General features: G+C 47.9%; 2 protein-coding genes across 3 annotated transcripts in view; both read right to left on the reverse strand.

The window, feature by feature from the left end:
* MTX2 (metaxin 2) overlaps nt 1-16,203 on the reverse strand; it is a 76,337-nt gene that overhangs the window by 41,226 nt on the left and 18,908 nt on the right. The gene's annotated exons all lie outside the window — the stretch shown is intronic.
* Nucleotides 6,606-9,619, reverse strand: HOXD1 (homeobox D1). The gene is made up of 2 exons (XM_055811344.1): nt 8,874-9,619; nt 6,606-8,735 (listed from the first exon to the last, which is right to left on the reverse strand). The coding sequence occupies exons 1-2, from the start codon at nt 9,310-9,312 to the stop codon at nt 8,464-8,466; spliced, it is 711 nt and encodes a 236-aa protein (XP_055667319.1). The 5' UTR covers nt 9,313-9,619; the 3' UTR covers nt 6,606-8,463.

The following is a 16,203-nucleotide window of genomic DNA, read 5'->3' on the forward strand; positions in this document are numbered from 1 at the left end:
TGTCAAAATGGCACAAATGTCAAAGCAGCAATCATGACTCCAACTTGCAGTAGCAATGGCTGTAAAGGTTCATCCTGATATTTGTATAGCTCATACTGCAGCAAAATCCTGACCCATCTTGTTAATGAAAGTAAGAATAATTGTTCACAGTTTGACTGTAGGCACTGGTTAGGCAAGTCTTCTCAAATTCTAAAGATGTTATCTGGAAAATTAAGGAGCTGCGATTGAACTCAGTTTCTGGACAAGTGTGGTAAATACTGAGGAGGTTTATTAATTCATCAAAGCTCCTTGTGAGAGGATCTAAATCCTTCTCTGGAGGCCGGCATAGAAAGAATTAACTTTCTCCTTCTTCCTGTAGAAATGATCACAACTGCCTGCGTGGAGGGAAGAGGCAGCTGTAATGAATTATTTATCTGTAGCACACTGTAAGAGGGATGTGCTGTGATTAATTGTAGAGCTGGGCAGGAAATGGTTTCTTTGTCCCAAAAGATTTTTGAGATTAAAAATGTGTTGCTATTCCACACTGGGATAAAACCAAAACCCCTTTAAAAGATCTCAGAAGGAGAGAAAGAGCAAGACCCACCTACAAAAGACCCTCATCAGTTGTATGTATAGGACTCTTTTGCAACATGAAAGCCCAACAGAAAATTCTAACATCTAAGAAGAAAGTTTGGTAGAGAATTCACGGAGTCCATATCCTTGGGCAGTGCTCTAGGGAGGAGACCAACAAGCTGGAGCAGGGACATGAACTTTGTTGATCTCTCATGAGTGCTGTCTCTTCTGAGCTGGGATGGGGCTTAGCTCTTGGCTTTTCATGATGTCCATCTCACTTCAGCAGAAGAGCCATTGACTTGTTCTGCTTGATTACTTAGTCCTCAGAGAAGCAATGCATTGTTTATACTGACTTTTCTGTTTTTACAGCTAAACACTGGAGAGCTGAATGACCTTTTATAAACTTTCTGCCTCCAAATGGGAAACCTTTTTTGAAAAGCTTACATAGAAGTAACTTTCTATTTTCTGAATCATTTCCCCCACGTCTCATAAATAAGAAGCTTTTCTCTAGGTTTTTTTGTCAACACTTCCAGGTTAAACATATAGCCTGACCGTACAAGAGCGCCCTGCTATATTTTTAAGGGAGACTGAGAACTGATTCACTAGATACAACATAGCAGAAACTTCAGAATTTGAATCTACTCCATCTAAAATCATTGCCTTGTTCCATAAAAGGAACAAGAGAAGTTTTGCCATTATCTTCATTACAGCTGTAGAAGTTCATACTTGACATAGTTTCTCCCCAGGGTACAACTGTGGTAAGGAGAAAAATTATGCTAACTGAAATAACTTGAACGTATATAGATTAAAAACATACTGTCTTTTTAGTAGTGGGTATGAGTTGGTGAGGCTGGGTACCTCCTGAGATTTGTAAGGAGATGTGGCAGATCTGATTGATCCTTTTCCTGGCACCAGTAGAAGGATGTGAGAAAAGCACCAGGTGTCTCCTTTGGTCTTGTTTGGGACCAAGCAGCCAGAAATAAAAAATAGTGCAGCAATGATTTCAGGACATTTTGCAAAGAATATGCACTTTGAAGCCTTTTGAACACTGAGACATGGAATAGGAATGCCTGATTGAGAAATATTTTGAGCCACATCAGCCAGATTCAGTTACCATGAGTGTACAGAGAGCACAGGCTAGCTAAATTCCAACCTAGTCCAGCTAGCAGCCATGTGTAAGCATGACATCCCCAATCCATTACCTCCTCTCAGTTCCCTGAAGGCTGGAAAAAGTTACAAGAGTAATGTTGTTAGGATCTGAAGCCTTCTTAGTCAGATGTTCAGAATTAAATGTGTTTAGTAAAATGAATGCCTGGGCTTGCCAATGTATCTCAACTCTGGTACAGAACACTTACACTGATGGGTCAGATGGCCAGTCAGTCTCAACTATCAGCATCATCAAATTCAGGCAGGACCAATGCAGAACAAGCCCTAAGACTGACAAACCCAGCACATGTGAGCAGTTGGTGGCACTGCTTGTACGTCATACAGCCACCAGTGAGGCTTAGGCTAGCCTGCAGCTGATGAAGGCTTTAGGAAACAAATTGCAGGCTGGCAGTGACAGCAGATCCGGTTGTCCCTCTCTAGATGTGACCACTGCCAACAACATCCAGACATGCCATCAGCTTTTTATTAAATACAATGGATTTTAAACATAGGAAAAAAATCTTCAGAAGAACAAGCCAGAGCCATGTTCTTCCAGTTCTTGAAAGTATGGCCATCTGCCTCTGGGGTGAGTGAGCTCTGTTGCAGGCCTTAGATCACAGGTGACAGACAAAACAAGCATCATAGATGACACTGACAACATGCAGACAGGTTGTAATGCTTTTTTCTTTTTTTTGTTTCCACACACTCTCCTACCCCCTGCCCCCCCCTCCCTTTATTATTAGCCCCAGAGTTTTGATAGTCCTTTTCTCCTGTGATTCTTGCTGCAACAATTCACACCTGTGAAGTCCCAAATCAGATTACCAAATCTATTTGATTTGGTACCACCTTGAAAATCAACCAGAAGCACCAGGTGATCCATTTCTTAAGTGAGACCTGACATTAAGGGTGTTCAACAGTCCTGTCCCATTTTTTTGTCTGCCTGGTCACATTAGAATGAAAGTCACAGTGCTGGTTATAATTACAAAATTTTAGAAAATCTTGGACCTATTGTAAGACATCATCCTGTTGCATGCACTGTGTTTTGGGGTCTAGTCTCTCCAGCATGAGAAGATGGGGTTTATAATCCATTGGTGTCACGTACCTACCACGCTTTCACTCAGCTAAATTTCTAAAGGGAAGGATAGAAGGTTTTGTTGATAGGCTTTTAACAGTGTTTGATAATTATAATTGCATTTCATACACTGGGATGTTGAAGAAAATGTCACTCCACATAAACGGTATAATTTATAAATCCATAAATGTGTGAGGTTTACAAATAATTATTCCAATAGCTATGCTTAGCATGGGGATCTGATAGTAGAGATTGCCAGGATTAGAAACTGTTTCCATTATCTGAACAGTAACTGGGCAAAATCTGATCTGAGTAGTCATTAAAAAATTTAGTGAGATTTTTATCTATTTTCAAATACCACTCTAAACTTTATTGTGTCTAATCTAGCTTACTTGTTAAAGGAACATAAAAAGGGGCATTAGGAATGTAGATTTAGTGTAGCACAACCGTTAAGATGAAGAGTAATGGCTGAGGAGCCTTAGCTCTCAGATTCTTCTGGTATACTAATATAACCAAAATCATATTACAGGGGTGTGGGTGTTTTTCATAGGCTGTATGGGCAGAAGGAATGGTTTCTTTTGCCCAGCAGAAGCAGCTCTCCTGATCCACTAAATTCACACACTGAACACACATGGGTGTAATTTTATGCAGACCCACAGCAGCATGGATTGATGCATTGCAAAGGTCATTGTTCTCTGTGTAAGGGCACAAGCACCCAGGTTAGGTATGTCCCCCACGCTGGTGGATGTAGGGGTCTCACTCCAGGGCCAGGGCCATGGGCCAGACTGCTTGAGTTAGACCTGTTAAACATTTTCATAAGGCGTGATGCACCATCCTGGTTAAAAAATGCCTCGGTTTTCAGAATAAACTGAAAATTCTTGTGGTTTATTATTTGTAACACTATGCTTTCTGATGAAGTGTAGTAAAAAAATCTATTTTCCAGGTGGTGGGAAGTCTGATAGGCTGGTAGAGAAGGAACTGACTGTATTTGTTCATGTATTTGTTTGTTTACTTAAACTGCTGGTTTTCAATCTGCTAATCACCAGGGGCTGTTGCCTTTAGGGGAAACAAAAACACAAGAAAACCAAAATTGTTTATGAAAAGCTTTTTTGTGGGCCAGTGGTCTGATAATAAAGGGAGCCTTGTCCTGCTTACAAATAGTTCTTAAGGACTGTTATCTCTATCTGAGATTTTAGCACTCTATGCAAGCATAAGTTTTAGCCAAGGAAGATTCACATGTTGCACAGCTGAGGGTTACTTTGTTCACTTGGCTGGTGCTCAAGAACAGCAAATGATTTCTGGATAAAACTAAAATACAGTAAGACACTGGCTCTGGGTAGTATCTTTTCCTATATATTGCCCAGAATTATTTGGGTGGCGTTTTTGAGATATGGCTGGGGAGGGAGGTGAATAACAGACATTGTTACAATAGGGAATGGAATGATTTGTCATTTGGTTCACCTTTCTTTCTTTCAACAGAGTGCCTTTCTCTGGCCAAAGACTCCTCTAGTTCACAGACATTAGGAAAAGCCATAAAGAATGATGGTTGAGATTAAGTGAGTCACATATACATATAGCTATATGTAACCATATATTGCCAATAGAAAAAGAATGCGTTTCCCATAAACTTCAGTCACCTCTTAACGATAAACTGGTAACAACCATGTCTTATTTGGGGTTTCTCTCCATACATCTTTCTCCTTGGTCGTCAGGGATTTGCAAGTGTTCTCGGGATTTCCTTGGAATTTAGGCTAACAGCGTGGCGCAGGACAAATCATAAGTATGATTTATTAGCTGCTAGAGACAAGTGCTTGGAACTACAAGGAGGTCTTTCCATTTTGTAATTTTGCCTGCAAAGATTTTTCTTAAAAGAGGTAATAGTCTGTTTTTCTCTACTAATAATCTATACTGCTTTATGCATAAGCCACCATTCCAGGTTTTACCAATAAATAGAGGAAATGGCACACTTTTAAAAGGAGATTAAAACGTGGTGATTGGGTTGCATATTTTTGTTTTCTGGCCTACTGCTGTGCTCTTTCATGCTTAAAATAAACCTGTATATGCAGCTCATACCATAAACCAGAGTCGTTGGTTTGACCCTTGGCAAAGCATTCCCTGTACTGTATTTGCAAGCAATAACATACTCATTCAGTTCCGCATGGGAAGCCAGATACCCAAGCAAGCCTGGGTTCTTGCCTAAGCTTGGTTTTCAAAGAGGTGTGATTTTCTGTTATCACGTACCTATCCAAAGGATATGAAATCTCTACATTCACATATACCACTTAGGAACAGTAATTTTACAACTTTCTTCTCCTTAGAAGCCTTCCAAATCAATTTTTTGTTCTGTTTCAGGCAAAATGGGAACACATTAAAAAAGTTATTTTTTTCACATCTCTTTGTAGCCTGTGGCCCTTTGAGCAATAGTCAGTAGGCAAACACTAATATGTGACTGAAATAGAATGGTCTTTCTGTGGTTTCTAATGATGTTTGAGGGAAAATAAGGCCAGGAAATAGTATTTTCATAATTTGTGATAAATTATATGGTGGTGGTTATCTACTGAGGTAAGTCTGGAATATTTTGTTCTGATTGCAGTGAGAACTGCAGCTTGTGCTCTTACCTCTATCTGCCCAACCTAAAACCTGATTCCAGCTGCTAGGCATCAAATTGAACATGTGTGAGATACAACTCTTGGGATTAATGTGAAATGAGTGAATCTTAGACCTTATCTATCATTTATTTGTCTCATGTGTGCACCCATGTATATCACAGGCATTTTTATTTAATTATTCAGGAATTAGCACATGACTTGCATTAGCTCCTTCCTCAGGGTATCTTGCTGACAGAATGGTGCAAAGGAGCAATATCTAATCCTCATACAGCTAACACTCTTCGTGAAGAAGAAAGATCCTATTAAACTGGCCCTGTCATGTGAGCAGAAATTACACTTAGTACTAAGTACTGGTTCTTAAAACAGAATATAGTTGTGTTCATAGTAGCAAATTGATTCAGACTGCCATAAAAGAGTTGTAAGGTTTCATCTTAATTTGCAAGTAAATCTCTCTATATTCAGGCTGTGTCATTTTGATGGATACAGAACTGTGCACTGCTACAAGGCCGGCACATGTATTTATTTATACAGGAAAATATACAGCATGAAAACATTCATTATAAAAGACTTAGTGTGTTTTAATGGCCTGATCCAGCACCGCTGAAATCAATGAGAATCTTTCTTTCCATGTTGGTAGCACAGGAGCATGCCAGCAGTGTGGAAAACATTCCTCTGACCTGAAGTGCCTAGCACAAATGTCAAAATCATTAGGAAAATAAAAGCCTGCCAAACCAGCAACCCCATAGACATGTGACAAATATGGAGGCAACTGAAAACACAGCTGTTTTCTAAAGTTCACATGTGAACCATATGCTCTTAGAAAGATGGGTTATTCTGGCTACACGTCTATGCTTATTTGTTGTTTAAAAAAACCAAGGAGTACTAACAGGAGACTTGGTAAAAACTTAGTTTAAAAACAGTGAAAAGGGTTGGATAGTAGTTGACTTGCATGTAATATTCAGCTTGCAAAACAGATTTGATTTACTTGAATTTTCATTAATTCTACCAGATTTTGCTTCATTCTACTTTAAATAGCATCTTCTCCAAAACAAATGGCAGAAATATTATTTCCTACTTTGCAATGAATGATCACCCTGCAGTATGCCTGTTTGGTGTCATTACTTTAATAAAGAACTGCAAACCCCATAATCTGGATGCAACTAGTTTCACACGAGTACTTCTATCCTGAGAATTTTTCAGTGATAACCCATGAAGTGAACCAGCCAGTGGGATATGAACCATAACACCATATACAGAACAAAAATGTCTCTGTGTGCATGCACAACCATGAGCCTCTAGCTTTATTGTACTTTCCAGGTACAGTCAGGATATGATGCATAACCAAACACTTCTGTCTTGGGAGGTCCCCCCCTCAGATGCTCACTGTGGGGGCACCCATCTCCTTGTCGAGGAGGCCTCCTGCCCTAGCTCAGCCGTAAGCCTGCTGCCGCAGCATCATTCCAATGTACCTGTCCAGCTTTTGGGAGCATACTGTTTCCCAGGGCTCCCACCAACCTCTGCTGAAGCTGCCATCAGCAGTGGCTTCCCAGTCCCTCGGCTGAAGAGAAATCTTCATAAAAAAGCCTGTAAGCAGAAGGGTGCCTTGGGGAATGGAAGGTACTATAGAGAATAAGTATCCCTTATGTCGTGGACTTGCTGATTTGAAAGTTCCACCTTCATCTGCTCTCTCTGTTCCTTTTGCCCAGGAAGCATTCAACAAAGACCAACAAATGTTGGTGTCTGGGGCTGGCTTCCAAACAGCAGCAGTCACAGATCCTCTGAGATCCATCTCCCCTGGTGCTACAATGTGTTCTGCACCTTAAAGTCCAACACCCAGGAGAAATCCAGAGCAGAGACTTGTCCAAAGTAGTTTTGTGCCACAGATAAATAAAATCACATTCCCATAAATCCAGATGTCATTCCTTTCTGCATTGGTGTTATGCTTTCCCAGTCACAGGTAGGAAAAGTCTAAACTTGGCTCCTTTGTCCACTTTGATACTGAATTTTATCTCTGGTAAAGACAAAATTGTCAGAAGTGAGGATCACTGGTGAATTTTGCGCTTGCATGGAGGAATCAGTCATCATCACTCTTTTTGAACAAGTACGCCAAGTAAAAGATCCAGGAATCCTCTTGGTCTTTCACTGGCAGAGGTCTGTGGTCAAACCCGGGCATCTTTCTGCACTTTAACAGGTCTTTGAGGTTTTTCTTGTGGTAAGATTTGTTGCAAACTGATTTAATATGGTGCATTTCTTTAACCATAAGATACAATCAAGCCTGCGAAAGCTGGATGATCTCAGAGCCTGGCCCTGGATGCTCGTAAGAGGCTTTATGTTGTCTTGTCCTTGCCCAGGCACACAAGAGGTGCTGGGAGCCAGCAGATGCCCGGTCATGGGCAGCCCCTCCAAGGAAAATCCCAGCACCCCTGCAGTTTGAATGGGAAGAGGTGTTCCTCCTATGACTTTATTTCTTTTAAAACTTTCCCTCACAGTTACTGAACAGATTTTGGACTAAACCAGCCACATCAGCAAAGGAATGGGAACGAATGAGGAATAAATACAAGCATAAACAGCCTCTTTTTTTGCAGCATTTTTTGAAGGATAGGACAGAACACAAGGGCACTTTTTTCAAAAGGGGATCTTGGACTCATACTGGTGGCAGTGGCCATCCCTGCCCCTTCCTGTAAGAAGTCTTCCCTGCTCTCCTTTGCTCTGCCTTCTCGGGGTTTCTCCCTCTCTTCTGTGTGAACTCTGCCTGAGCCTGCGGATCTCTTTTTAAATGCAATACGAAGAAGAGGTCGGGAGCTTGGGGCAGCCCCCCCTCCCCCATAAAGAGAGGGAGCGGCAGCCCCCGTTAGCTCCCAGCTGCGCCCACCCGCTGCCTCCTCGGCCCGGCTCGAAACTCAGCAGCAGCGTTCGGGGCTGGCACCGTTCCCTGAATCCTCATAAATAAAACTGTAAATAAGTTGCAACAGAAAAAACAGCGGAGCTGCATCGCCGCACTCCCGCCTGAAAGGCCACCTCGGGTGCCCCGCCGGCCGCAACTTCCCGCCCGGCCCCGCAGACCCCCGGGGGGGCGGCGGGGCTTCACGCGGGGCCGCCCGGGGCACCCGTGGGCGCGGCGGCGGGGGCGGCCAGCGCCTCCCGCTCCCGCTTCTTCTGCTTCATGCGGCGGTTCTGGAACCAGACCTTCACCTGGGCGTCGCGGAGGCGCAGCGAGCGGGCCACCTCGAGGCGGCGGGCCCGCGACAGGTACCGGCTGAAGTGAAACTCCTTCTCCAGCTCCGTGAGCTGCCGGGTGCTGAAGCTGGTGCGTGCGGGGCAGGCGGGAGGTTCCCCCCCGCACGGCGCCGCGCAGCCTGCAACGCCGAAAAACACCGTGCTTCAGCGGGGAAAGGGGAAGGGAGCGAGGCTGGGGTCGGGGCCGGGGCAAGGAGGAGGGCAGAGGGGAGCCGGGATGGGAGCAGCCCCCGCCCGCGCCCCGCCGCCCCACTCACTTCTCCCGGGCGGGCTCCGCTTCGCTCGCATCCACTCGAAGGTGCGGGGCGCCGCCGGGGCCGCCGCGGGGGCCGGGGAGCCGAGCGCGGGGGCGGCCCCGGGGCAGGGCGAGAGGCGCCGCGGCCCCCCACCGCCCGCGCCGGGGCAGGGGCGGCCGGGCTCCGCCGGCGGCGGCGGGCGGCCGCTCCCGGGGAAAATGGACGTGGCGTAGCCCGGCGGCCCCGCTCCGCGGGACGGCCGGTAGCCGCAGCTCGGCGCCGCGGCGGGGGCGGACGGGCACCCCACCGCCCCGGCGCAGGCAGGCGGCGGGGAGGGCGCGGCGCTGGCCACGGTGCCCAGCGCCGGGAAGGCGCGGCCCCCCCGCCGGGTGCAGGGGGGCTGCGGGGCCCCGCGGCACAGCGCCGGCGGGCAGGCGAGGGGGAAGTACCCCAGGTCCATGGCCCGCGGGGCAGCGCCCCTCCCCGCACCTGCCCCGCGCCCCACCGGGGCAATACTGCCCTGATATAGGGCCGGGAGCGGGGCGGCACGTTCCGCCCCGCGGCCAATGGGAGCCCGGCGGGGGGAGCCTTCATCGGGGGTCCCGGGCGCCGCGGGCTCCCCTGCCCACGCCCGGCTGCCCAGGCCCGGCGGGGGGCTGCGGGCGGGCAGCCCCCCGAGCCCTTCGGGGCCTCCCCGCGACGGGCCGCTCGCTCTGCACTCGCCGGAGCCGCCGGGCACTTCGGAGCCGCTAGCCGGGAGTTTGGAGGGTGGGTGAGCCGGCGCTTTCCCGCTACCGGGGCTCCCGTCCCAGGGCACCTCTGCCCCCTCCCCTTGCTCTGCTACTGGCCAGGCCCCCGCAGGCTCCCACGGGAGCCCACGCAGCCCGAGGGAGCAGCCGGAGCAGTAGCGGGCTGCGCAGGCACCCCCAGGCTGTCCGCACCCTTGGTGAGGGGGGGACTGCTGCACCTCGCGGCACTTAATGGTCTCGTTCCATCAGATAAGTGCTCTGCAGCCTCTCAAAAGTGAATCCCCAGGCTCACCCCGTTAATGGGCTTTCATTTTTCCCTTGGCGATTCAGCATTGTTTACTGAGGGTTTGCAGCCGGCAGAGAGTGCACCAAGTTGCACTGCCCAGCCAAACCCTCCAGCTCTCTCTCTTGGCTTTCATCCCCCCAGAACGGCAGAGAACAGGAACAGGCACGGAGGTTATGAAGCCTGGACTCTGAAAGTGATCATCTTTCCCTAAATGGCTCCAAGTGACGCTTGACCATCCAGTCTGAGCTATACATATGTTTGATTTGGATAATGATGGGTTTCATCCAAGTCATCAACTGATAACCATGTGTCAAAGCAGTTCAGAACAGCAAAAGGGTGTGCTGAGCAAGCATGCTTGGGCTTTGGTGCCTGGGGACTGGACAGACAAGGAACATGAAGAAAGGCTACATCATGCTGCTTTGAATTAGATGTGTAACTATCTAAGTGTTTAGGAGGTAGATGTGGACTCAGCTGGGAAATGCAAGGATGGTACCTTATAAAAAATCATTTTCTTTCTAAATAAAAGCATGAAATTGAAATGCCTTCGCCCGTCATCTACTGCCTTACACTCAATAGCCCAAAGAGCTCTATAAGCTCTTGGCCAAGTGCTGCTCGCTGCCACAAATTTTGCAAGGACCAGACATGGTGCAACCACCCAAGGGCAGCCAGGTTCCCCAGAGAAGGAAAAATTCTGGGTCTTTTGTTGATTTCAGAGGTCTGACTCATGGCAGAGAAGGGACGTGGGGAGACGCAGTCAGACCATTTCACGGACTCAGCCTCAACTCTTTCCCATGGAGACTTGTGCTCTGCAGCTCAGCCCCAGCTGGCCCACCATTATGCCCAGACAATGCTTCCAAGCAGGCCTGGTGGCGTTTTTTCCTGCAGAGGACACATCCCTGGTACAGGCAGATGCAAGCCCACATGGACACAGGAGCACTTCCCTGTATATGCATCTAACCAACGACACAGTCTTCTATCAGCCCCGCTTTCTCCCCAGCTCATCCAGCCCATCCGCTATAAAGCAACTATTACAGAGCAAAGGCTGGCTATACAGATTACTGCTTTAATGTGCTTGTAACTCAGAGTCTACAGGCAGAGCAGCCGCTGTAAGCTCAGAGACCTGAAGTTAGCTGTTCTCCGGACACAGACTTGTTTACTGTTCTGAGCTGTGTTGCCCTACTGCAGTAATAATGGGTGATCACCTACATTTCCATTTGCAGAGGATGCAGGTATAAATTAGAACAGTTTTAATCAAATACACCTTGTCAGGAAACCTGCATTTTGAGGAAGCAGTTGAATTCTGGATGATACAAATTTGCTCAGCATACCCATGGCAATCAGCAGTTTAGAAAATACCATCGTCTGACAAAACAGAAGCCTAGGAACACCAGGCTTTCTCTTTAGCAGAGACAGGCTGTCCATGCAGGAGAGCATCTGTGCTCTTCAGTCTTCCCTGCTGTAAAAAACTCCTGCCTGCAGCGAAGCAGACAGCACTGGCTCTGGAGAAGGGCTGCTGCTTTACTTGAGTCTTCTGTTTGCAACTGGTTTAATTACACCTAAAGCTGTGTTTTAAACACTAAAAGAGCTGTCCATGTTCACACCAGCATAAGATCTTTCCATTCACCCAGCTGGATTCTATTACCAAGTTTCTTGTTTGTTACCTGTTTGTTTTTGCAGGACTGTTTAAGGATGAGGAAATTGGAAATCAGTGGCTAAACACAGGCAAAGAATCTCTTGCTGCTCTGGCTTTTGAGGGGGATGCAATTTTCTATGCTCCTGAATTTCACAGTGTTCAGACATAAATAGCTAACTGCCAGTGATACAAAACTGAGTGACTGCAGCTGTTTTTTTGCAAGAAGTCTAATGGAAAGAGTCCCTGGATGTCAAAAGGAGGAAGAAGAACAGTGGGTTAAAAAGAAGAGTGGGGGGAACATAATGCTGTCAAAGGCAATTTGAGAATGGCTGGGAGCTTTATGGACATCTGTGCAAGCAGTGCAGTGATGGCATGAGCCCGGGGAGCTGCTGGGGCAGAAACCTCTGTGAGAACAATGGACCAAACCAACTCCTGTGCCACCACACTTCTGGAAACACGTGGGCCACTGAAAAACCTTTGACAGCCACTGTGAAATTAAGACATGATGTAGGAACAAGCCCAGCTAAAAAACCCTGAGCCCTGTTGGGTGCAGACACTAACCAGCAGTGCCCTGGGGAGGCTGCTTGCACAGTGTGTGTGTTGAAAGCAGTGGCAGCCCTGAGCCAGAGACCTCTTGATGTTGGACCGTGTTGCCTTTCTTCTCTGGAGCAAGCCTCCACCCTCTGTGCTTGTCACAATACTAACACATAGGAGATTCAACAGATCCCTCCCCAGCCCTCAGGAAAATGACATGGAAGGCCTGGTTCAAGCATGACCTTGTCCTTGCCCCTCTGCTGCTATGACACTGCCAGCTAGGGAGAGCTGGTTCTCAGCAATACGTAGGAATGGATGTACATCCATGGCATGAAGATAGCCAGTGTGTGGGTGAGCATCCCAAAGAGAGGTAAGCAAACACCGAGGATTTAAGCGGTGGCCCTGTTAACCCAGGCAAACTATCAAAAGCCCCTGGGAGGAAGGCTATGAGAAAAGAAGAAGCTCCGGGGAGTTTGTTTTGTAAAGTGTATAAAACCAGGGATGTACAGAGACCCCAGGGCAAAGAAGAGGAATCATCCTGCCACTCTGGGGGAGCCAGGCTCAGTTCCAGCACAAGCACAGCCCTTGCAGGCAGGCAGGGCACTTCGTGCTCTCCTGAGGAAGGTGTGTTTCCCTTTGCCCTCAATATTTCCCTGCCACAAGTTCCACTGTCCTGGTTGTCCCTGGGGTAGTTTCAGCAGGCCTGGGACAGGGACCTCTGCTCTCCCAGTACATGTGATTAACTACAAAGATCCTCTGCACAAACACAGAGAAGAGGAAAGTCCCTCCCTCTTTCTGTAAGGATTTGCCCAGAAGAGCAATTCCACATAGGCCTCTGCGCCACGTAATGCCCTGTTCCCTGTCCAGTGGCTGAGAAGTTAGTAGGAAGGAAAAATTATGCATATTGATAACCCAGAGGTATCGAGGTAAGCCACACTGCTGTGCATAAAACAGAGGTGTCAAAGCACCAGCAGCCAAGATTTCTGCTTTGCCTAGCCCTTCTTGCTTCCAGAGATCCTAAAAGGTAGCCCAGGTTCCTTGGAGGGAAGATCGAGGTTATGCACCTCACTCAGCATAGGGTTGTCTACCCTCTCTTAAACCTTATGCTGTTGCAAGAAAAACTGCACATCAGCCAATAAAGAAAAAAATAACCCAAGTGTTCAAATTATACATTCGGGATCACTTTTACCCACAAGACCTCATCCTGCCTAGTACAGATCCATGCTAATTTTGATCAGCTTTATGCTTACAGTCATTGCAGCTAAGCCTTTCTGGGGTTCATCTCAGAGCAGTTCAGGGAGCTTCAGGACCCTGGGCTCTGAAGTTGGAGACAAAGGCCTACCTCTGCTCCTGAGCAGCATCTGCAGAGGCCTGGGGATGTGCAGGCATGGACATCTCACTGTGTTCCCTTTTGCACCTCAGCCTCCGTGACAAAGGGGCTTGATCCCAACCTGCCATGTCACTCCATGGCTTTTGGGTTCTGCCTCTGCTGGCCAGGGTTTCTGGTCAAGTCCCAGCTGGCTCAGGCCCTAGCAGAAGTAGGAGGAACCGCTGTCCAGTGAAAAGTGCTCATCATGTGATTGATGACCCTTAATAGGGCCAGCCCTCTCCCTCCCCCACCAGCCCCACTCCTAGCAAGGACCACGTTGTACCCACTGCCGCTGCTCACGTGAGAACGGAGAGCCATTGCCTGTTCAGGCATAAACCTGCTGCTTAGTCCCCGGAAAGTGGCTGCAGCCAATGGAGCTCTGGTCCAGCCCATCTTGCACCTTTTAAAAGCAGAGGTAGCTGGTTCATCAATATATAACATCACGTGGTGCGCAGCCAGCCACTGCGGCCCTAATTGCCCCGTCAGCACCAGCCCCTTTGTGCTGCCTGGCTGGCTCCAGCTTTTGTTCCCAGGCAGGTCTACTGCGGTGATGCTGCATGCCTGGGCCTCTCCGCTGTGCAGCACGCTGCGCCTTCACTGGGTGCCATTGTATCCAGCCGCTTGGCACGCAGGGCGGGCTGGCACATAGAAAGGTGGCATTATGACCTGCAGCTCCTTCCCTCCCTCCCCAGCCAACAGCTGTCAACAAGGCACCCTTCCAGCAGCACCCTGGCAGTCCCTTGACCCCCTTTTTTCCCTCTCCAAGTAGTCCCTTCTGTGCGTGGACCATCCTGCAGGTTGTTCCAAAAGGCTTTCCACAAGGCTGGAAGAGTACAGAGACCCCAGTAGTGGATCCCACTTTCAGACTTCTTGTCATGGAGCAACAATGACACAGCTGGTCCCCAAGAAAGCCAGGGGGCTTCTAGCTGACACTGGTGGGCTCCCTCTTTCTTAGCCAGCCTCCCCCAGCCAGCCCGCACCCCACCTGTCCTTGCCTTCTGGGTGTGCAGCCAGCTGCCTCATCTTCACCCATGGGCAAGGCTGCCTGCAGCCCTGGGTGTCTCAGGCAGGGTCCCATGGTGGCAGCCATGTGGGGTGCCCAGGGACCAGAACTGGGAGCCTGAAGTGCTCTGCCCAGGGAGTGCTTGCTAATGGAGCAGGTGGCATTTGCCTTTGTTTTCCCAGCCCCACACAAGTGGCACCCACAAGACAGTGGCGTCCCTGGGAACCCCTGGCTGTGCCTGCCTAGGTTCCCCTGCCCCAATGCTGCTCACTAGGCCTTAGACAGAGGGACATGGATGGGACCCCCCTCAAAAGAAACAGGGTGCAAAGAGGCAGCTCAGCCCTGCATTGGCTGGATGGAGCTAACCAAGCGTCATCTGAACACTAGAGCCTCATGTCCTTTTTGCTGCAGGGAAACTGCTGCAGCCCCATTATCCACCCATGGTGGACTGCTGTAAGGGCCAAACCAACATGTGGAGACCTGAAACCTGCTGATCTGAACAGGAGAACCTGCATGGCCTTGCTGAAGCTCAGTGCACCTGACACCTCTCAGCCAGTGCTGTCGGCAGCTCCCTACCCCAGACACTGCTGCAGCACTGCCAACACTTAGAGGCCCTGGCTCAGTGACCTCGTTATGGGTCTGGAGCAGAGGGAGCAGGGAAGGAGGGGAAGGGGTGCTATAGCTCCCATTTGCAGAGAAAGGCAAGGCTGGGATCAGCCCCAGGCCTGGCCTTGGCTGATGAGTTGTGTTTTAAATAGGTGACCGGAGTTCATCACATCAGATGCTGTTGCAAAGGATCTGAGTTCCTATTGAGTGTGAAAGGGGGTTGTTTATAATTTATGGGTTTTAAATGATGGGCCAAGAAAAAGTCTGGCTTGTGCCAAAGTGTCTCTCTCCTCTAGATGGCTGATGCTTGTACAAACATTGTAAAAATGCCAGCAATCTCGCTAAAGTAACATTACTTCTAATAATTAGGTTTATCATCATGGACTTCTATCGCGTTACAAACGAGACACCTCTGCCAGAGTCACAGAGAAGAAAGTGAATTTATTTACAAGAAGATTCTCCCTCGCACATGCTCCTCCTCCTCCCCCACTGGAAGCCAAGTCTGCAAACCCTGTCTTTCTGCACTATGAAAATAATTCAGGGCAGTGTGCGTCGTAACACCGTGTTTGTGATCAGTATTCCTCCAAAACCCGGTTCTTCCTCAGGCCTGGGGAAGGGCTATCTATAAATGGCCTTTTCTTTCTTAACACATTTAAGAATTAATAGTGTAAGTCAGAGCAAACACTGAAGAACAGCCTATAGAGCGTGAAGGTGGGGAACACTTGGGAAAAGCACATCAGGTTACACCAGGGACAGCCCTGCAGAAATGGTAGTGCCTTGCTGTTTCGAAGATAGAGGCAGGTGATGCAAAACAGACTGTCTTTTCAAGAACACACATGAAACCCTACATGGACAATTTCAGTCATGGGTACATTGATTACAGAAAGTTTTGGAGATACAAACATAGATATATATATATATTTATGGAATATTATAGAAGTATAATTCACAAGTGGTGTTTAGCCTTACTTTTTGCATTGTTTGTATGTTTTGTTTACTCCTGGATGGAGCTTCTAACAATTTGTGTGAAAACTTCCATAGAAAACAATTTTAGGGCTCAAAATGGTTAAAATATGTCTCCGAACAAAGCACTTTATTCTGTTCTGTTTTGTTTACAGACCTACAACACATATATCCAAATTTGCTTGGGTAAAAGTGAAATTAAACGAAA

Source organism: Falco peregrinus, chromosome 8 (genome assembly GCF_023634155.1).
Source record: "Falco peregrinus isolate bFalPer1 chromosome 8, bFalPer1.pri, whole genome shotgun sequence".
In the NCBI taxonomy this organism is placed as follows: Eukaryota; Metazoa; Chordata; class Aves; order Falconiformes; family Falconidae; genus Falco; species Falco peregrinus.

Bases quoted from the DNA above. Each gene is read 5' to 3' on its own strand.
- HOXD1 (XM_055811344.1), bottom strand. From the start codon at position 9,312: ATGGACCTGGGGTACTTCCCCCTCGCCTGCCCGCCGGCGCTGTGCCGC. The intron at 8,736-8,873 runs GTGAGTGGGGCG...TCGGCGTTGCAG, and splicing joins GCGGAGCCCGCCCGGGAGAA to GCTGCGCGGCGCCGTGCGGG.